Source organism: Pipistrellus kuhlii, unplaced genomic scaffold, assembly GCF_014108245.1.
Source record: "Pipistrellus kuhlii isolate mPipKuh1 unplaced genomic scaffold, mPipKuh1.p scaffold_m20_p_3, whole genome shotgun sequence".
NCBI lineage: Eukaryota > Metazoa > Chordata > Mammalia > Chiroptera > Vespertilionidae > Pipistrellus > Pipistrellus kuhlii.
The window spans coordinates 118,129,047-118,151,103 of record NW_023425529.1 but is presented as its reverse complement, the minus strand read 5'-3'; the positions used below and the strand labels follow the sequence as shown (position 1 = coordinate 118,151,103).

At 38.6% G+C, this 22,057-nt stretch overlaps 1 protein-coding gene and 1 pseudogene across 4 annotated transcripts in view; both read right to left on the bottom strand.

Annotated features, from left to right (window-relative positions):
• Positions 1–21,195, bottom strand: part of PCDH17 (protocadherin 17) — a 99,252-nt gene extending 78,057 nt beyond the window's left edge. The window contains exons 1-2 of one of the 4 annotated variants that reach the window (XM_045588683.1): positions 17,259–21,195; positions 17,049–17,132 (exon numbers count right to left, since the gene is read on the bottom strand). In XM_045588683.1, the coding sequence (XP_045444639.1) occupies positions 17,049–17,132; positions 17,259–19,700 (2,526 nt within the window). In that variant the 5' untranslated portion in view covers positions 19,701–21,195. Of the gene's footprint in view, positions 1–17,048 lie in introns of all 4 variants that reach the window. The other 3 variants (XM_045588682.1, XM_036456996.2, XM_036456997.2) reach the window with 3 other exon arrangements.
• LOC118730927 lies at positions 12,732–12,855 on the bottom strand (annotated as a pseudogene).
• Positions 21,196–22,057: the final 862 nt, after the last annotated feature.

Genomic DNA, 22,057 nt, shown 5'->3' with positions numbered 1-22,057 from the left:
CACATATTAAACATGTTAACATTTCTTCAGTAAAAAATAATGTTAATATTAACACTAAGTGGAATAAGTCAGGATGTAAAATTACCTTGAATCAGGTTAGGTCTGAATTCTTTGAATTTTTTTTAACTAGAAAAGGGTGGCAGATCTGAAAACAAAAGGTTTACAATAGCTACCTCTCCTGTTAAGTGTCCAGCCTGTTTTGTCTTCAGACGGAAAGTATAGTGTCTGGGCGCTTAATGTGTTAAATTATCAGCAATTACAATTTTTTAAATGCAACTTTTTTTATTTCCAGTTTACAAACATGTGATAAGTTGATATTACATACCAGGTGCTTTTTTAGGTATGGGTTTTTAATAGAATTTTTGCATTAAGGTTGAATTTCTCTTTAAATTAAGGGGAGATATAATCACTTATCTTTAAAAAAAATAAAATAAAAAGGGTGTTGTGGGGAGAGGACAGGAAAAGATTAACCAAATAACATATATGGATACCCATGGACACATACAATAGTATGGTGAAGGCATGGGGTTGGGTGGGGGCTGGGTTAAGGGGGAGCATGGATAGGAAACGTCTGTAATAGTGTCAATAATAAAAGAAAAGAAAGGAAGAAACTTAGAGACATATAATGAAAAGAAAACTTGAAATTCTTTTAATGCAGAAACTTGGATTTTGTGTATTGGGATTTTAATGTTTTCCCAAGAGTAAAGTATCTTCTAGGGAAACTATCGACTTGCCAAAAATCAAACAGAAAAGGAGTACCTGGCCCTGCAGTAAAATGTAGCCAAGTCATCCCTGGAGGCTGATACAAATTCCCCAGTTCAATGATAGAGTGGTTGAAATCCAAAAGACACTAGACTAGCAGTGCCTGAATCTCAACTATATAGGTTTAGAGGCAGTCTCAGGTGAATGACTTCCTCTTTGGAATATCTGTCATAGAGCACACACACTCTCACACACACACACACAAAAGTCAAGGGTTTAAAAATCTCATATATTTATATCTCAATTGTTCTTGAAGAACTCTGCTTTCTATATCATCTATCTATATTGTTATTAAAGATATTATGTCTCCTTAATGTAGAACTAGATACAGTTTTGTATTAATATTAAATGCAAAGTAGAAAATTATCTTCCAAAAGAAATGAAAAGCTAAGAATTGTTCTCTTAGCTGATAGCCTGCTTTCTCTTTCCTTCTTTTCAAAAACAGGGAATCGGGCTGTCATACATAGTTGGGAAAATAGGGTTTTCCTCTCTGTGAAGGAGCATGAGTTTATTCAGGCTGAGTCAGGTAGTTTCTAAAAGCTACACACTTAACATAAAAATGACAAAGTATTAAACTCTTCTGTAAGTCTAATTTGATTTGAGGATCCTGATACCCTTTTCCTTGAGAGGACAGAACATTACAAATATGAAATTGTGCACCTGGTAGCACAGCATATAAATAGATCATGCTGAAAGCTTAACAATAAGCTCTCCATCTATTATTGCAGAACCAATAAATAAGCAAAATGAAAATCGTGACACATTATAACATTATTCTATATTGTCTCTATTCATTAAAAAAAGAGATGGGTGAATTTAAAATAATTTTACATGTCAAATGACAGTAAGCTTTACAATTGAGATGATACTGAAAGAAATATCTCTATAAAGGGCAGATAGTCTTATATCAAGATTATGATAGAAATATGAAGAATCTTGAGAAATAATTACTTCATAGCAAAATGGCAGTAGTATAACATCCAAACATGTAATTATTCACCTGTGCTTTGTATTTTTTATATTATAAATTCAATAAAAACACATTTAAAAGCTTCAAAAAATTCCTTATCATTTAGGCCTAGATGGTTTTTTTTGTTTGTTTGTTTGTTTGTTTGTTTTTTTGCAGTTTCCCTGTTGATTTTATATACTAGATTAGATTAACAACACTGGCTTATAAATAAGGAAGCTCTGAATCCTATTAATGAAGATATGCTGCCAAAATAATCAGCTTCATACTTAACAAGTTTCCAAGTATTTGGAAAAAGCTATGAAATAGGATTATAAGGTTAAGCTGTGTACATCTGGCTCATCCCTACATAAATATTTCAGAAATTTGATCTCATAGATGAAGAAACACCTGTCTAATCATGACTCATTTCCAAGTTACATGAACTTCAGTGAGCAGAGCAATACACAAATGCTGACAAGAAATCATGTCAATTTACATAATCTACTTCTTGTGTTAGGTGTATAATTTTATCATACATCATCTTTCTGAATGAAGATATAAAAAACATTTCAGGAAGGTTCTGTGGTATCCTACTGAAGGGTGCCAAAATTTTTGAAACTTGGGATAACCACCTGAAATATCAAATATTGCTTTATTTACATCATGCTATGTAATAGTAGTGTAATTGGATGTTGTAAGTATAAATGTAGTGTAATACAGACCCAGATAAAAATTAATGTGAAGCAGGAGTGTTACATAGAATCACAGTAAAAAGTTTAGCAGGCCTTCTAGTTAATGGAAATCTTAATGAAGTTGAACATTAGTTACTTTAACCAGATCTAGGATTAAATAACTATTCTGACTCTTTGTCTAATATACACCAGCCCATTAAACCTGATTTTATTTCATTTTTCATTTCATTCAAAAGGTAATTGCGTTGAAAGTGTATTGAATGTGACTCTTATCAGATTAACTTCAAACATCCAACTTAAAAACATAGAGTTTGAAACTGTGGTCCAAACTGACAGCTAAAGGTCAATGAATCAAATTTCCAATTATATTTCCTGGGAGCAGATGGATGCAATGAAATCTAATGATTGAATTTTAAATGCTTTCATTTCTCCTTTTATGTTTCCCAACATGTTGATTCTACCTTAATGCTCTAACAAGATAATAGGTTTATTACAATTAACCAACTGAAATGGTACTTCCATTTTCCAATTATTTATATCATGTTACCTGGGATATTGAATCGGAGCTCCTGTCCTTCTCCCACCCCCAGTGCCTTTCCATCTCCATAGCACACTTCCACCAAAAAAACCACAAAACCTAAACTGTAATATCATTAAATAACAGATGTGTCCTTTGAGGTTTGATTTCTCCAGTAAAATAATGAGAAAAAATAAAGCTCAGGTTCACCGAGGATCACTGGGAAATTTCAAATGAAAATAATTTTAAAGAATTTGTTCGCTAAATTTATAAATTTCCTTTCCTTATGCTATAAAATGACGTTAGTTTATTTCTCTGATCTGCATAGGCTTAAACATACAACGAAGGTTTATCAATAGATAAAACCATAAAATTAAACAGTCTAAGGAGTGGCAGATGGGAAACTTAATCTCTACTCTATCTCAATAGTGCATATTCTTGCCTGAAGGATAAGAAGAAAGCATCAACTGCAGAGGTTCATTTTAATGCTTTTATATAAAAGAAAATAAATTTTGACCTATTAAAATATGTACTAAAGTTTGGATTAAAGGAACTCCAAGAAGTCTTTAACTAATAAAAATGTTTCTTGTCTATTAAGTGCATTTAAGTAATGATAAGCATAATATTATTCAAACCAAACCATCTCAAATCTAATCTAATCCTAAATAGCTCCACTGTGTCATATCAATATATGATTATCAGATTCAAATGTACATCTAGTTAAATATTAATCTGGTGGTAAACACCACCATGGTCTCATCAACATAGATATCTAATTTTTTAAAATATATTTACATTAAATATAAATATACAAGGTTCTTAAGGTATCTCTGTAAAAAATATACGTATTTTCTGAATGGATATCACAGAAGAGACTAGATGGTAAGGAGAAGAAGAAAGAATTAGAACAAGTCAGTATAAGACAAATACTGCTTTGTTTTTGATTCACTCAAATTATGTATTTTGTAATGCTTTTTAAACATTTAAACAACTTTTTGAAGTTTTTAAAAAATGACACATATTTTAGGTTATATAGTTTTGTGGGAAGACTAACATAAATGCATAAAAATTGGTATATTTGCAAAACATTAACATTTTTAGCAACATTGTTTGGAAATCACATTTCCAATACATTTCTAAGCTATGTTTAAAAACAGCAATTTTCAACTGGTGTGCCACAAACATTTTTAAAACATGCAATACCTGACTATTTAGTCAGGAGCACAGATCCCTTTTCCCTTAGACTGTCAGATAAAATGACAAAAACCAACACGACAATACCTGTTGGGTGTGAATGCCCTATCTTGAACCATAAATATACTAGTATAGGTCAGATAACAGAATTGCATGTTAGTGGTCATGTAGAATAATAGGTTAATTCTTGTTATCTTTTAAAAGTCACTTTGGAGCAAAAAAGTGTAGGTAATTACTAATATTGTTTTTTAAAACAATCCAAATTATATCTATTTTTGTCAGAGCAGCAAAAGATATATTTTTTGGTGTGCTGCAAATTTTTAGTAATTACTTTACATGTGTCATGAAATGAAAAGGGTTTAAAATCACTGTTCTAAAAAAAAGCATGTATGATAGTTCAAGAAAAAGCAGATTCAGAGAAATTAGTAAATTTTAGACAGGTTTTGGAATACTACAGGCTGTCTGAGGAAATGCCTGCTCCCAGGTAAGCCTTTTGTAGTAACATGAAACCAAGACATGGCTTGGTAGGCCACCCAGAGAGGGCACCCCCTGCAGATGTGCCTTCTCTCTCCAGGTGAGAAACATGCCAGGGTGAGTTTACAGATGGACGTGAACTATAATATTTAGATAATTGTGGGTGAAATTGTCCCCATAGAGAACTCATTATTTGTCTCCTACTCATATAAAATATTGGGGGAGAGGGATACTTATGTAATACTTGAAACAATAAAGAATTTAAATTTAAAAATCATATATAAAATATTTAACACTGTTTAATCTTTCAGAGAATCTTTCTCATATTTTTGAATGTTTTGACAATGAACCATAAATTGCTTAAATTTACATTTCTATGCTCCTTTCTATTATATTGCCCTTCATTTTGTATCCCAGATACTCCGAATGTGGAATAATTAAATCTTAAAATAGTTTAAAAGCTCATTCTACTTGAACCCTTTATTCTATCAGTCCCACCTTATTGTTTGATATAGATTTTGCAATTAAAATTTTTAATTCAGATATGTAGTGACTAAGTCCAAGAATAGCTTAAAAGTAGTAAATTATTTTAACTGACTTTTAAAATTATTTCATTTTTAGTAACTGAATTAATGATTATGGACTGAACAACTCTGCAGGCGGTAGATTTATTTTAAATAACACTAAAATGGGTAATATATTGTTGATAAGAGTGCTCAGTGCATGCTGCCTCAATAGGTGCCTGACAATTTCCTACCACCTAAACAACATACTTTCAAAAATTTTGAATAGAATTTTGTAAGTTGCACTATTATTATACACATGTAATAATTACCTATGGTGATTTTATTTTTCCATTATGAGATGGCAGTTGTACTAGTCACTTGGTACCAAAGTGAGTATCATAAAATCACATATCAATAAATATAAATAAATGTAATCCCAAGATAACTACTTATGGCATATATATAATTTCATTTCTTTAAAAGTCATATAAAAATAAGCATGAATATTATGGAAAGTCTTCATAAGAATAAGAATCTTAAATATATAAAAGGACCACATTGATTGCTTAATAATTTACTAGAGCTGAGGGATCTTAAAGCCTTAACAAATAGTGATAACATCTGAACTACATAGTTTCAATACTTTATAAACACCAAGAAACAGAACAAAATATAAAAAGATATGTCCTTACCAACACTATTTTCTCTTAAAATATTCTATAATATATACATTTATGTATACAGTATATACATATACACATATACACTGAGTGGCCAGATTATTATGCTATCTGAATGCATAATAATCTGGCCACTCAGTGTACAACCTATATAATAAAAGGCTTTTATGCAAATTATCCTCTCCACCAGGAGTTCTACCAGCAGGCAGGCAAGCCAACTGTCCATGTCCCCTCCCCATGGCCAGGCTGGCTGGACCCCACCCATGCACTAATTCATGCACTGGGCCTCTAATATATATACTGAGTGGCCAGATTATTATGCATTCAGAGATCATAACAATCCATGTATATATTTAAAAATGCAATTTATGTGAAAGTTGATACTCATAACTATGAACCTTAATCAAGTTTTATTCATAAATTTTTAATATGACCAATAGAATTCTATAGGAATTTTACTGTATTTATTTGAAAGGTAAAAATCATATTTAATAATTATCAAAATAACTCATATTCAAATAAACTATTTTCCAGCATGTAATTATTTCAGCATGTTAATGTAAATAATATTTCAGACTTTGGCCTTAGTAATTTTTTTAAATATATATTTTATTGATTTTTTACAGAAAGGAAGAGAGAGGGATAGAGAGTTAGAAACATCGATGAGAGAGAAACATCAACCAGCTGCCTCTTGCACACCCCCTACTGGGGATGTGCCCGCAACCAATGTACATGCCCTTGACCGGAATCGAACCTGAGACCTTTCAGTCTGCAGACCGCCACTCTATCCACTGAGCCAAATCGGTTTTGGCTGGCCTTAGTAATTTTTAGGTTTGAATTTTAAGCTCTGGCTCATATTTGATTACTGGTCATAGAAAATTATAAAGAATTCTAACTTTTAAGTGCCTCCTATGTATGAGAAACCATACTATGTTCTCTCAACTACAAAAGCAAACTCTTGTTCTTAAGTGTTCTGCTATCTAAACTGCTTTGTGACAAATTATCTTCACCACTGATTATAAACCTGACTCAGAGGTTTAAAATTCTTCAGCCTGAATTACACACATTATGTGTGTGTAGATCAATTAGATCTTTATTAAGAACAGAGACTATACACCACAATCCAAAGAAAGAATAAATGAAAATTGGTAGCATGTTAAATCACCTATTATCCAGTCTCAATATATATTCATTAGGGCTTTTAAAAATTCTTATGCATTAAATAGCTTTAGGATCAGGCATAGAATGAAAATAGTTTCATTGATTTCTGCTGATTAAATCTTACTTCATATTTCAAAGAACTGCATTTTTCTTTTTACCTACTAGTCTAAATCCTTTCTCAACACTGCTAAACGGTCCTACTATCATTTACTTCAAACTTAACCAGGCAACAGAGGAACATAATGGAGAATATTATCTAATTCTTTGCTAAGATTTTACGTTGTCAACTTTTCACCTAAGGCAAATTTTAATAGTTGACATGTGGATCTTTATTTCTAGAGTCATACTATAGACACACTGACATAACTTTTAACCACAGCAAACAGAGACACTCTAATAAGCAGTTGACACCAAATCCAAAAATGCATGAGGAACAGAGAGATCCTGGCAGGAATTAATCTGCCATTTTCACACATCTGCCCAAGGGAGGTATTGTAATTGCAAAAATTTACTCTAAGACTGCTGAGACTCATAGTAATTATGTTTCTTTCTTTCTTTCTTTCTTTTTAATAGAAATAGCCACAGGTAGTAACAAATTGGGTTTTGAGATGGGGAATTGGGCATACATTCCAACCCAAATTACTGTGTAATTGTCTTGATTATGAAAAAATCATGGAACATCTATTGCTCAACAACAACAAAAAGTTTCCTTAAATGAATTCCTTGTCTTTTATTTTCTCTCCAATTAGGCATACTGTTTCATTTGCTGGTATTGGCATATCTTATAATTAGGGCTTCACTGTAGAATAGGCTTTTGCCAATAACCCTTAAAATTCCTGTAAGTATGATTTGCTTAATAGGATAGTTTGCTTATTTTCTGCCTTATTTTCAATGAGGGATAAATAGTTGCTTTCCTAGAATATCAGGACCCAAAAGTTTAGCTGATAATTACTACTATCCTGGCATCTACCAATACTAAACTTGCAAGGTTACAGACTTTCTTTTTTCAATTTGTGTGTTGCATTAAAATGTTTGCTTTGTACATATATGCATATGTATGCTCTCAATAACCCTCTCTATCTTATTGCAATTAGCTCATGCATTAACAACAATATATCTTCATTGGTTTTGTACAATTACAAACTGTGCTAAGGGAGAGTTAATGTGTATCACCAGTTTTAAGTAAGGAAATTCTGATTTAATCAACCAAGTTTAAGATAAGTGATTAGACATTGGTTTAAAATAAAAAGGGGCGAAATTATTAATGTAATACAAAGTGATGTAAAGATTAAAATAATAATAAAGCAATCAAGTTTTATGCCTTGATGTGAAGTTTTATGCTAACGATAAAGATAATAAAGATAAATCATTGATTCTCTTTATTTTGCATGACATACAACTCCTCTTATTCACATTCTTAATGCAATAAGTTGATTTGAAATAAATTCTTTAAAAATAGATGCAAAATTGAAACAAAGCAAAACAAGAAGCAAGATATTTATGCCCCGAGAAGAGACTGATTAGAATTCACCAATATTTAGACAATATTCATCTTGGATTGTTTTTTGTAGGTTTTTTTGTTTGCTTGCTTGCTTGTTGTTTATTTTATTTTATTTTTATTTTTTTTGCTGACAAACCTATAAAATAAAAATTAATTATTTTTAATGTTGCTCAGAAAGTTACGACACTACATAAAGATGTGTCATTAAGCAATTATCAATTTTGAGTTTGAAAATAATCCCTTTTGAAGTTAATTCCTTTTTCTCCAAAATATTAAATACTTTTCTTAGCAAATTTTACTGAGATTTTAAGCATATTATTTCTCAAACAGTCTAATATCTTACTGTCATCTGATCTACTCAAATGAGGACATTGGTAAAAGCAGATAGCAGCCACTTTACACTGTACTTAAATAATCCTTCATGATAATCATAGGTGAATTATTTTTACAAATATCTGTTCTGCATGTGCAATTACTATGGTGAAATTGTAAAAAGAAATGATAAAATATTCAGTCATAATAATAATTGTATTCTGATATAATATGCTGTGTGCAACATAAACAGCTTAACAAAATAACATGAACAGCTTTCAGCAAAGGTATTTATATTGGAGTCTGTGAATTGAAAAGAAATATTATAGCTATAGTTTTAGGGTTCAAAACTGATGTATATGTACATAATGCAAACAAATAAAAGTTTAAGACTTTACATAATTTATAGCCTAAGCCTGAGTTATAAAAATAGAAGATATTTGGAACCCAACCATTTCTACCTACAATAAAATACCTATTGCATTTCTGCTTTATAAAATTAAACTTTTGGAATTCAGGATATATAGTTGTATTTCCTTTGAGTTTTATTTAATTGGAGGACACATTATAGGTAAAAGTATAATTAGTCATTAGTTAGTGGAATCAGGTAGAAATACTGTAAAGAAGTATGCTAAATGGTGACTTATTGATATGCTTAAATTACATTTTTTTAAAAACCATCACTAATGAAGCTTAAGAAAATATATCTAAAGCACCAAGTTGTTGAAAATAAATTACTTAGTCATATTGTAAATTAAATCTGTTATTTAAATATATATATATATATATATATATATATATATATATATATATGCCTTGGCCAGGTGGTTGTAGTATTATTCTGTACACCAAAAGGCTGTGGGTTCCATTCTGGTCAGGGCACATACCTAGTTTCTGGGTTCAATCCCTGGTCAGGACATGTGTGGGAGGTAATTAATAGATGTTCTCTCTATCTTCCTCTCTCTCTAAAAATCAATAAATATTTCCTTGGGTAAGAATTGAGGAAATATATGTATATAGTATAGGTATATGTATATGTACATGTACATGTATATATGCTATTAGAAGAGTACTAGAACCTTTATGCAAGTAAGGTTCTATGCATTGTCTATATTATGTGTTAATATAATTTAAAAATATGTACCCAGTGTCTCTCAATAGTAGTATATATTTATTAAACAATATGAATGTGAACTTTGAAAACTTGAAATAGAGTTTTAATGCTCTTGTTTTCAAATTCCATAAAGGCTGTTGTTAGCTGATAAAGAGAATAAACAAGAAATTGTCCTTCAAGTGGTCCCTTTAATGTGTTCCACCAATTAAAAATCATTCAAAAACATTACAAGTTTAAAAAATAATAAATATTACTCAGACAGGGTATATTCCAGAACCAAGCTTACAGGGTTACATTTATCTTTACCTTGCTTATTTTTCATCCAACATAAATATTGTCCATGACTATGTTATTAAATGACTGCTGTAAAATGCATTTCTAATACCATTAAATTATTTTAATATATTCCATTTCTCTAATCAGACCAAAGTCTATTTATGTAAATTAGTTACATCTAAAGTCTCATTTATCCAACCTGTATTTATCTTTTGATCACAAAGCTTGTTAACTTAAATTGTCCCTTATTGTTATGATTCACTTTCCAATAATTATGCTGTTTGACTATCTTATTTTTTGAATAAATATATGCAAACGTGCCAATCATGTTCAGCACAGTTATGCTAGATGCTCAATGAACTGTATGAGCCATTTCACTACAATAAAACTGCCTGGAATAGATCCAGGGCAAGTCCTACAAATATCAGTCATCAGAATGTCAGTAGGACAAGGACATACAAATGGAAGTGTGTCACATGTATATCAATAGATTCTCTCAAACATTATCTGAAATCAATTTACAATCTATCATTGGGAGACCTGGTGCATGCATACAAGTGATAGATACCACCAAAACAGCCACAATTCGCATCTGTTGTCTTTTTTCCCCTTTACCTTACAAATACTGAACTCAGACTTCTGCAGTGGCAAGAAGCCTCTAGCAAGTTTCTGCTTAGTCACAGCAGGGAAGTTTGATGTCATTAAGAACTTCTTTATTATGGATAATTTATTTCAGAAGTCCAAAGGATAGTAATATATCACTGTCAAAGCTGGTGGTGAAAGCTATGACTAACTGTAAAATACTGTGTGGCCATAGAAAGAAAAGCTTGTCAATGTCTCTTTTACTAAAATATGTTGACAATAGATTAGTGTAGGTCTGATGAACTTTAAAAGCATTTTGTAGGTAGGTGGTAAAAGTCACACTATCTTAAAATTGATAAGCAAAATGAACTTTACGCTATTCTCTAACACATATATAGCCACTGGTTGAAGGAATTCAATACAAAAAAATAAATCCTTCCCTAATGGCTTGACTAAAATATGACTTTAAGATAATGCCCTGTGGGATTTATTAAACAGAAGTAACACTGAGGGGAATACATTCTGGAGCAATGACTAATATCATAATTAGCAGGTGTATTTGTAAGAATGTACTCACTATTGAGTGTATTGCAGTATCACTCAGCATAGGGAGTTAAGTTGTACTTCCGAACTGGCATGAGCCCAGTTCTAGTAGTTGCATCTTCCTCCTCTTATTTCATCATCAGGCTCCCAGCATACCTTCTCAAACTGCTTCCAAGCCTCCTACCATTCTCCAGAAGAATCAGAAACTTGCAAGGTGTTGTTTTTCCCTCTTAATTTGCTCAAGGTCCATTGAATGCTAGCTGTTCCTTAACTTCTCTTCTCTAGAATGACTGACTCTATTCTAAGGAACTTCAAACTGTTTGAAGATTCAACACAGTAAAATCAACAAGTTTTAACATATTTCCAAAGGAAAACAAAGGTTTGTGCTCATTAAAAAGAGAACTGACTTTGAACGGATAAAGTATTAAAATGGGCTAATGTCTCTGCTTATGTATTTATATGTATTATATTAGAATTTTGCCAAGAAGTTTTATTGTTCACATTTTCATAATTATAGGCAGAGCCAACCTTTGCTGTACTAAATGCATGTAAGCCTTCATTAATTTTAAAAACACAAGATAGTATCTTATTTTACACTTTTTATTTTATAGATATATTTCTATTGCATAATATTGCATAAGCATAACTACCAGTAAAAAATATTTTGAAACCTGACAATGGCAAGGAAACATGATAAACTATAAACATTGTATTTTTAACTAGAATTTAATGTTTATCTAGATATTTTTAAGAATTTTTCTCTTAAAATATGTATATTTCTTAGTAATCTAATAGAGATATTTGGAATTATTTTAATAATTAATTTATTTTATATCCTACATAAGCCTGTCTATGCATTCTAAGAAAAAGAAATAATGTATATTATAACATAAACTTTATAAACTTTGTAGAAAAAAGTTTCTGGAAAATATGGTATTGGAGTTTTTTTTGTTTGATTTATATAATATAGTCACAGGCAATAGAAAAATGTTCAAAATATATTATTTTCTTCTTAACTAAAAAACATGTTGAAGCAGCTGAGAGAGAAATTGTAGGACATACTTTTCCATGGCCTGATATTTTTCATCACTGCATACAGCCTTAAATAACATAACGATACCAAAATCCTCTGTTCAGACTTACATATCCTACTAGTATTTAATGCAATTATAAAACTCACTCATAGAACTCAAGTAAAATTATAGAATTCGCTCAACAAGCCCAACTAAAATGTAAAATTATCTTGCTTTTACATTTATGAAAGGCTGATGGATTTATCACCTCAGTGTAAGAACAAGTATTGCCTAACTAGTATTATGAAAATTTTATTGAAAACTAAAAGCTAATGGATGAAGATGTTATTAACTTCTGAGTAGTTATATCAACTAATATTAAAACAAGATTCTCAGGTTTCTAGTTTATATTGTGCATTCATTTATGGTAAAATTGAGAAATGCACACCGATTTATACTGGAGCTCAGATTTTTATGGGCACACACAAAACTAAGAGTAAAAGTAAAGTTATATGAAGAATGATGATAATATTTTGCATTTTACTACACTTGATCTTAGCCAAAAGGCCGAGAAGCGATATATTTTGCATTTTAAATTCTTCTGTAAATAAAATCAAAAACACCTTAATGACTTATTATCTTTTTAATTAAGTTTATTTGCACTTTATACTACTTTTAATATACAATAAAACAGAAAAAAAGTTTTATGATTATGTACTCATGTTAATTTAAAGCAGGAATTAATCCTACCCTTAAAAAAAATTAGACTCGTGTACAAGACAGTCCTGGAGGCATGTAGTAAGAAAGAAACATTCCCTTTTTACTCAACCAACTATTACCCCTAAAAACAAAGATGTATATGAAGTTTATGGAAATGACTGCATATAACTAATTAAACTGTGCTGAATTAGGGTAACATTACAGGAAAATAACTTCAAAATTATAAGTGAAGAAAAAAAATATTCACACACTTTGTGTTTGTTACTGAAATTGCTAACACACTAGTGTGTAAAGTTTTGAAGATCATAATCTAGGGAAATTAGCTGGGCTCTTCTTGTCAAGAATCGCTTAGAGAATAAAGAAGTGAGAATACAAGTGTACAATGAATAATGTTCCAAGTAAGGATACAATTTTTCTTTTACCTCTCATCCTAAAACACTGCATTTAATGCCCAAACTATAATACTTTAGTCATCTATGTCTCAATTTCATTTTTATAGACTTATATTTTTAACATAAAAAAATCTAAAATCAACCTTAATGTGAACCTCTTTAAAACTGAACTGTAAAAAACTATGTAAGAATATATTCCTTCTAAAATTTTACTTTAGTAGAATATATTATTCTGCTGGCTCAATACATTTTCTTCTCTGAAAGCATACTAAGATGTAGTAGTGCTACCAAAAAATATGAAGACACAGATGTTTAAACAAATACTGGAAATACTCCCACTAGTAAGAACTCCCCAGTCTTCTCCCTCTTCTCAGAGAAGTCTTCTTTCAAAACACCTGTTGGGAAGTTTCTCTGAGTCTTAAATAATTTTATGTCACAATAAGCAGTTACTTGTGACAACTAGTGATGATCTCTGTTTGATTTTAGATTCTAATATAATACATGATATAATTCATATGGAAATTGTTTCTATGAAAAGTGTTTTTATAAATTAGTATAATAATCTATTTGCCTTATCTACCACAAAAATCCATGCTCCTATTTTTCAAAATAAATTTTATAGCCTTAAAATGAGTAAAATATTTCATTATAACAGCCTTTTATTATGAGTCATGCTACTGAGGATATTTTAATCACTAGTTTGTTGATTAAACACTTCAGAGACTACTTCAGCTGAGATACTTGAAATAAAATCTCTTAAAAATCTGAAATAAAATACATACTCACAAAACCCTCTTTCTTCATTAGTTTACATAATTGCGCTGCATCCATATTCAATAAAAACACCTTTATGCCCAAGAACCTACAAATCTTAACCTTAAAATTGAGCCCTAAGGCTCACATAAAATCTTTTGATTACTAAAATAAATCTTAATTTGTACTATAACATGAGTCTTACAAATCCTGAAGTTTCTAAGTTTTATGTCACCACTCTCTACCCATGTATCTCAAATAATTATGAAACTCTTTTCATTCCATCAATAGAAATACACCATACACCTTCTATATACTGAAAAATAAGATAAACCAGGTCTAATAGCTGCTAGTCCAAGTGTCCTCTGCTGGATTAAAATTCATCCTTCAGAAATACTCATGAGATTAATAGTGTGCTTCCTCAGCAGGCTGTGTTAAATAACTCACTAATAAATGCACTTGAAACAAGAGTATGGGATACCTGAACACTTTAATTTAAAGGTATCACTTAAGCCCAGAATACATTTAGCAACCTAATTTAAAAAATAAAGAAAAAGTAAGGTAACTGTAGTAAATTTACTCTGTTCTCCAGAGCAGATATTGAGGAAAAACCTGATACATTTAAAAGGAAATTAACTTAGTAGTAATTTACAGAGCATCCCTTATAGGATTGCAAAAATTCAATCAAAAAACCCTGTTTTAACAATTTATATTGAGGATATTTCCAGATTTCCAGGGGAAGAGCAATATGGGAAACTGAGCCACTTTGGGAGTGGGGGGTGGGGTTTAAGAATTTAAAACACTTTTTCTGTGTCTTTATGGTGTAGATTAAACTATCTCTTTTCCTTCTCTTCGTGTGTGTGTGTGTGTGTGTGTGTGTGTGTGTGTGTGATTTGCTTTTCCTCAAGTTTTACTGCTAATGAGAAGAATCATCATCATCATCATCACCACCACCACCATCCAGCCAGCCATCAGGCAGTGACCAGCTAGAAAAGCACTATGATACAAATACAATGTGGCCACCTCAACCCTCAAAACCTCCTGGGATACTTCCATCCAAGGTTGTTCCTCACTAATAGACCAAACTCATTTTTACATGGACCCTAAATAAAAATAGAGCTGGAAGTGGAAGATTCAGCATTAACCCCCTGTGATACCATTGTAATGTCAATGATAAAAATATAAGAAGAGTATATAACATGTGTCTTTGTGAAATGACTGTAAAAGATTTATAAATATATATTTTAACATCTCTATTTTAAAAGATTATCATAAATAGCAGTTTTAGACAGTCACAGAAAGACTTTTGTAGAAACCATGATTTTTTAAGGGATAAATTTCTTGTTCAGTGTTATATAAACCTCAAAAAACTATGATTACTACTATTATTAAACACTAAAAAGTGGAATTTAATATTAGTACAATTAATACTTTGGTATATTCAGTGGCATCAAGTACAAGAGTCTCTTTTACAAGGACATTATACTATTATAAGAAAATAAATTTTGCTAAGTTTTAGCATTTGTTACACTTGTCTCAGAAAATATAAGGTTCTGAAATGTTTAAACCCTTTTATTTTAATAATAAAAACATTACTTAATCAAGTGTCATTTAAAGGCGTTTACTTTTGAAAGCATAAAATAACACAAATTATTTTCATTTGCCCCAAACTAATCTTCCTCCCAAAGTGTGACTTATAGTGAAACTCAGTTTTGAATTTCAAGTACTACTCATCCAGAGTAATTTGTAGTAACTCACATTCATAATAGGGGATGATTAAGTTTTCCTGTGACACAACTTAATAGTGGATAAAAGAAACTAGGCAGTGACTAGACACAATACAGTCACCTGCTGCTGTTAAAATCTATGTCCAAGCTGGGTCATTTTTTTTTTCATATATCAAAACCTTTGAACGGTACTATCTAACACATAATAAGTATCACTCAGATATACAGAAAATACACAGTATGCAAACTTAAATGCATTCTGGAATTCTTCATGGCAAGTGCCTTTAAGTGCAACTTTGCTTCCGGTTTTCAAGAGCCCCAAAGTAGTCCATGACCTTATTGTGAACTTTCTACATTCATCACACACACACACACACACACACACACACACACACACACACTCACACACACACACACAGATCAGGAAAACCACAGGACAGAATAAATTTAAACTTTTCATAGATAGTTACTCATCATTATCCAGAGTATACATTTATACAAACTTTTGAAAGATCTTAAGAGTATATGTGACATTTCCAAAGCTTAAGCAACTTAATGCATTGTGCTGCAGTTTTAAAGAGTAGATAAAATTAACGTCCTTTAAAATACTCTTTAAATACAAAGCTGACTTTGGGGATGGCAGTGAAAACTGGCCCAAGGCTCTGGCATTCTGGCCGACAGTTAACTCCTTAATATTTGGGTACCCATTTCTCTCACTTGGCATCCTATGCTTTAATGAACTTAAATTCACTTTTAAAGTGAATTAGGTAAAACATTTTTTTTTTCTCTATTCTGGAAATCCTTTCTTACAGGGGGAAAAAAAAATATAGAGCCTCAAACAAAAATAAAGTAAAATAAACTATGCCTAATTAACCCTAACATTTTTTAAAACTACAAAAATAAACTTTTAAAATGCCACAAAAGCAAGACATGTACATCTTATAGACTTTAGACCATTTACATGGGAGAGAATATGTATAGATAAATGTTGTACACACGCAGTGGCCAAAGTGTAAACCATGTTCATTAAAAAAAAAAAAAAAAGAAGAAGAAAGAAAGAAAAGGAAAAATCCCTTCTCACTGCTGCTGGCAGTGGCTTGTCCTGTCAGAAAGGTTTCAGGACAGCTCCCACACCAGCACTAACGTGGAGTCCCAGGGGGGGATGCTAAAAGTCTCCTACCTGAATTATGGACATCCGAGTGGCCGGGGTCTCGCTCGCATTAGTCCCTTGTCCGGTGAAGCTGGTGTGGCAGCCCGCGTGGCCCTGAGGGACAGTCAGGTTGTTGGAGGCCGGTTTGAGATACATCACCTCGGACCGGGGCGAGCTGAGGGGCAGGCGGGTCTGGTAGTCGAAGTACATGGGGGAGGTGGCCAGGGAGGGGCTGCTCACCACGTTCATGACGTTCATGGCGTTCCTCTCCTCCACCTCGCTCTGCACCAGCATGATGTCGTTCTTGTTGATCTTCTTCTTCTTGCCCTTGCCCCCGCCCAGCTGCGGGTGGCTGTACTCGGCGATGCGGCAGTTGTAGGTGCGGATCTCCTTGTTCTCCCGCTTGCACTTGACGGCGATGGTGATCATGGCCGCCAGCAGGATGATGGAGATGGTGCTCAGCGTCACGATGAGCGGCAGCGACATGTCCCAGGGGTGCTGCTCCCCGTTCACGCGCGGGACCCCCTCGGGCAGGGAGCCGCTCACCGAGCGGATGACGAGCTTGGCCACGGCCGACAGGGTGGGCTTGCCGTGGTCCGTCACCTTCACCACCAGCTCCACCACGGGCGTCACGTCCTCCCAGAAGGGGTGCAGCGTGCGGATCTCGCCGCTGGACGGGTCGATCTCGAACAGGTGGTCGTCGTTGCCGTCCACGATCTCGTAGGTGAGGCGGCCGCTCTCGCCGAAGTCGCTGTCCAGGGCGCGCACGGTGCTCACCAGGTAGCCCAGGCCGGCGTTGCGCGGCACCTGCAGCTCGGCCGTGTCGTTCTGCAGGGTGGGCAGCACGATCACCGGCGCGTTGTCGTTCACGTCCAGCACCGTCACCCGCACCGTGGCGTTGCTCTCCAGGTGCGCGGGCGCGCCCGAGTCCTTGGCCAGCACCTTGAACTCGAAGGCCTTGGTCTGCTCGTAGTTGAAGGAGCGCAGAGCGTAGATGGCCCCGTTGGTGGGGTTCACGGACACGTAGGTGTAGACGGACACGTCGCCGATGTGCGAGGGCAGGATGGAGTAGGACACGGTGCCGTTCTGGCCCAGGTCCGGGTCCTGGGCGAGCACGGAGCCCAGGTACTCTCCCGGGATGTTGTTCTCGTGCACCTGCAGCACGTACAGCCCCTTGGTGAAGCGGGGCGGGTTGTCGTTCTCGTCCAGGATCCTCACGGCGAACGACTTGGTGGAGTTGAGCGGCGGCGAGCCCCCGTCCCGCGCCACGATCGTCACGTTGTACTCGTCCTGCGCCTCGCGGTCCAGCGGGCGGTCCGTCACGACCGTGTAGAAGTTGTCGTAGTTCTCCTCCAGCTTGAAGGGCACGGGCCCCCCGGAGCCGCCCCCGCCGCCGGCCGCCCCGCCGCCGCCGCCCAGCACCCGGCACTGCAGCTGCCCGTTCTTGCCCGAGTCTCGGTCGGTGACCCGCACCAGCGCGATGACGGTGCCCGGCGGGGCGGCCTCGCTCAGCGCCCCCTGGCGCACGGACACGAAACCGATGGACGGCGCGTTGTCGTTGCGGTCGATGAGCTTGACCGTGACCTTGCAGTGCGCCGGGATGGGGTTGGGGCCCAGGTCCCGCGCCTGCACGTCGATCTCCAGCATCCCGTTCTCCTCGTAGTCCAGGTTTCCTTTGACGCGGATGAGGCCGGTCTTGGGGTCGATGGAGAAGAGCTCCCGCACGCGGTCGGGCACGTAGCTGCTGAAGGCGTAGAGCACCTCGCCGTTGGGGCCCTCGTCGGCGTCGGTGGCGTTCAGGTCGATGACCACGGTGCCCGCGGGCGAGTTCTCGGGCAGCTCCACCAGGTAGGAGGGCGCCTCGAACACCGGGCTGTTGTCGTTGGAGTCGATCACCTTCACGTCGATCTGCACGGTGGCGGAGCGCGGCGGCTCCCCGCCGTCCAGGGCGGTCAGCACGAGCGCGTGGCGGCTCTGCTGCTCGCGGTCCAGCGCCTTCTGGATGACCAGCTCCGGGAACTTGGTGCCGTCGCCGCGGGACTTGACGTCCAACGCGAAGAGGCCGTGGTCGTCGCGGGTGAGCAGGTAGGTGCGCAGCCCGTTGTCGCCCGCGTCGGGGTCGTGCGCGCTGGTGAGCGGGAAGCGGGTGCCGGGAGCCGCGTTCTCCGAGATGTCCATCTCGATCTGGTCCGAGGGGAAGGACGGTGCGTTGTCGTTGATGTCCTGCACCTCCACCTTGATCATGCAGATCTCCTGGTCGTTGGCGAACACCTCGAGGGACAGCTGGCACTTGGCGTTGTGGCGGCACAGGGACTCGCGGTCGATGCGCTGCTTGGTGTAGAGCAGCCCGCTGTCGGCGTCCACGTCCAGCAGGTGCGGCGCCGAGTTCTCCAGCACCCGGTAGCTGCCGGACCGGCCGCGCCCGCCGCCCCCACCGCGCTCCCCGGGCGGCGCCCCCGGCTGCAGGCGCGCATCCTTGCCGATGTTGCCGATCACCGTGCCGGCCCCCTGCTCTTCCGGCACCGAGTAGTTCAGGTTTTTGAGCGTCAGGGCGGGGGCCCACAGCAGAAAGCAGCAACAGATGGAAAGGTACATCCCAGCCCGGTGGGGTGGAGGCAGGAACAGGCGGACCGGAGCGGAGAGCGAGGGGGTGCGCGGCAGCCCGGAGCCCCCGCGCAGCATGGAGCCGAGCCACCAGTCCTGGGGGGTCTCCCTCCTGCCTTCCCTCCCCCCCGCTCCCGGGCTACGGGGACCCCGCGGTCCCTCCTCTGCACCGGCTCAAGTTCCCGAACCTGTTGATCTACAGCATCCGCGCCGGGCGGGCGAGAGGCAGGGGCGGGCGCGACGGGGCTGCGGGAGCGCGGAGCCCGGCGGCGGCGGATCCCCCGCGGCTGGGGCAAGCCCCGGGCTGGCTTTGTCTTTCGCCGCCCCGAACTTGATGCAGGAGACTCAAACTTCAGCGACGACTACAGTGCGGGGAGGAAAAAAAAAAAAATGTCAATCTAGTCCGGGAGGGGAGAGAACGAGCCTGGAATGCGCCGGTTTGCCTCGCTCCCCCTCGGACGCTGCCAATCCGCTCCCGCCGGGAGCCTCCGGAATACTCTCCCAATGGGGAGGGGAGGAGGGAGCGGGAGGTGTGTCTTCGGGCAGACGGGAAAGTGAAATCCTTACTTGCTTCTGGCCGCCTCCGGTGATGCAATGAATGGGGCTGGGAGCCGCAGGGAGAGGGAGAGAGGCGGAGAGGTGGCGAAGCCTCCCCCGGAGCGCGGTGCGGTGCCTGCTGGCTCCTCCGGCGGCTCTGCGCCGATCAGGCCGCGCTTCCCCGCATTTAGAGATCTAATCTTGCATTGCTGGCTGAGGCGGCGGCGGCGGGCTGCATCTCCCAGCCGAGCGTATTTTCCCCCCTCTCTCTCTCTCTGCTTTCCGAGCAGCCTCAAGGAGGGGAGGAAATGCAGTGCAAAGAACTAGTGTCCCGATTTGTAGTTTCCTCCCTCCGCCAAGCTCCTCCCTCTCTTCCTCCGAAAAGGCTCTCCCTCCCCAAAGTCAAGGAAGCCACAGCCCGGTCTGCGATTGCGGTGTGAGTCTACGGGGAGGGTGTGTGTGTGTGTGTGTGTGTGTGTGTGTGTGTGTGGTGTGTGTGTGGAGGGGGGTGGAGGGGGAGGGAGGGTGTATCGAGGTATCTCCGCCTCCGCCCGGACGACACGCTCTCTGATTTCTCTGCGGGAAGCCAGGCGCCGCCGCTACCAGCCTCCCATCCTCTCCCGGCGGCGAGCAGGGACTTCTCTGGCTGCAGTTTAATTCCAGTTTGCGTTGCTTCCCGGGCGAAAGGAAATCAACAGGCAACTCATGGTTGGATGTGCAGATTTGGGGGCGGGGGGGAAGAGAGGGAGAGGAGGAATAGGAAGGCAGGGGGAGCCACCTCCCAGTCCTCTGCACACACACACACTCTCTCCCTGTCTCTCGCTAGAAGGGAGACAGTCTCTGCATTCACAAGGCTGGGCTGTCAAGTGCCTCTCTTTTCTTTCTATTCAGCCTCTCCTTCCAATGGCCCCGTCTCCCAGTCCGCGTCATCTAGAAAGGCAAGGCTTTGGCGAGGAATGAAAGTGGGGAGCGTTTGAAGCGAAGAAAGTGCGGGTCTTTTTTTTTTTTTCTCCTCCCCTTCTTAAAAAAAAAATTATATATATATATATATATATATTTTAATAGTAAGAATGAGCTGGATGAAAGAAATACACCATCAAGGTCTGGCGTGATGCCTTCTGCAGTCTGGCTCCCAGTCTCTGGGCGACTCGGGGAGGGAGCGCAGGGAGCGAGGAGCGGCGGCCGCGCCGGGCCGGCCAGGGGCGCCCGCCCCGGGGGGAAGGGAGCTCCCTCCGAGGGGGCGGCAGACCCGGGCCGGTGAGCACGTTATGTCAGGTCCTCCGGGCGCCTGGCCGTGCGGGGGTGACACATCCAGGAATGCAGGTGTTCCGATCCGATCCGCCGCCGGCTGAGTCGGAGGCAGCGGGACGAATGGTATTCACCCTCGCCTGCCTCTGGGTCTTCCCTGCACAGGCATTAGTCGCGGCTTCCTCCAGAGGCTTTCTCTGACTCACTCACTGCCCGGGAAGGAAAGCCAGATTCTCGTTTTTTGGAGAAGGAGGAGGCAAAAAAGCGAGAGCGAGGGAGGGAGAGAAGCGGGAAGGGGAAGCCGAATCCAGCAGCACTTTTTACTCTACCTCTGTCTGTCTGCCGGAGTCCAAGGCTGGGGAAAGCAAGGCGTCTGTTTCGCTAGGTCTAGGTATTTGTTTATTTAGGAAAGAAAAAAGAAGAAGAAAAAAAAAGCCTTTCCTTTGGCTTAGGCGTGAGGAACCACCAAATCTCTCAGAGTCTCTTTTTTGGGGAGATCAGGATTCCAGGGAGTGTTCACAGCTCAGCCCCGCATCACAGTTCAGGATTTTCCTCCCAATGTTCTCTGTTCACAGAGTCCAGCCCCGGCGCGCAGAGTTAATTGTGCAGTCCGTGGTGGAGGGGTTTTTTGTGGGTTTTTTTCTCCTCCT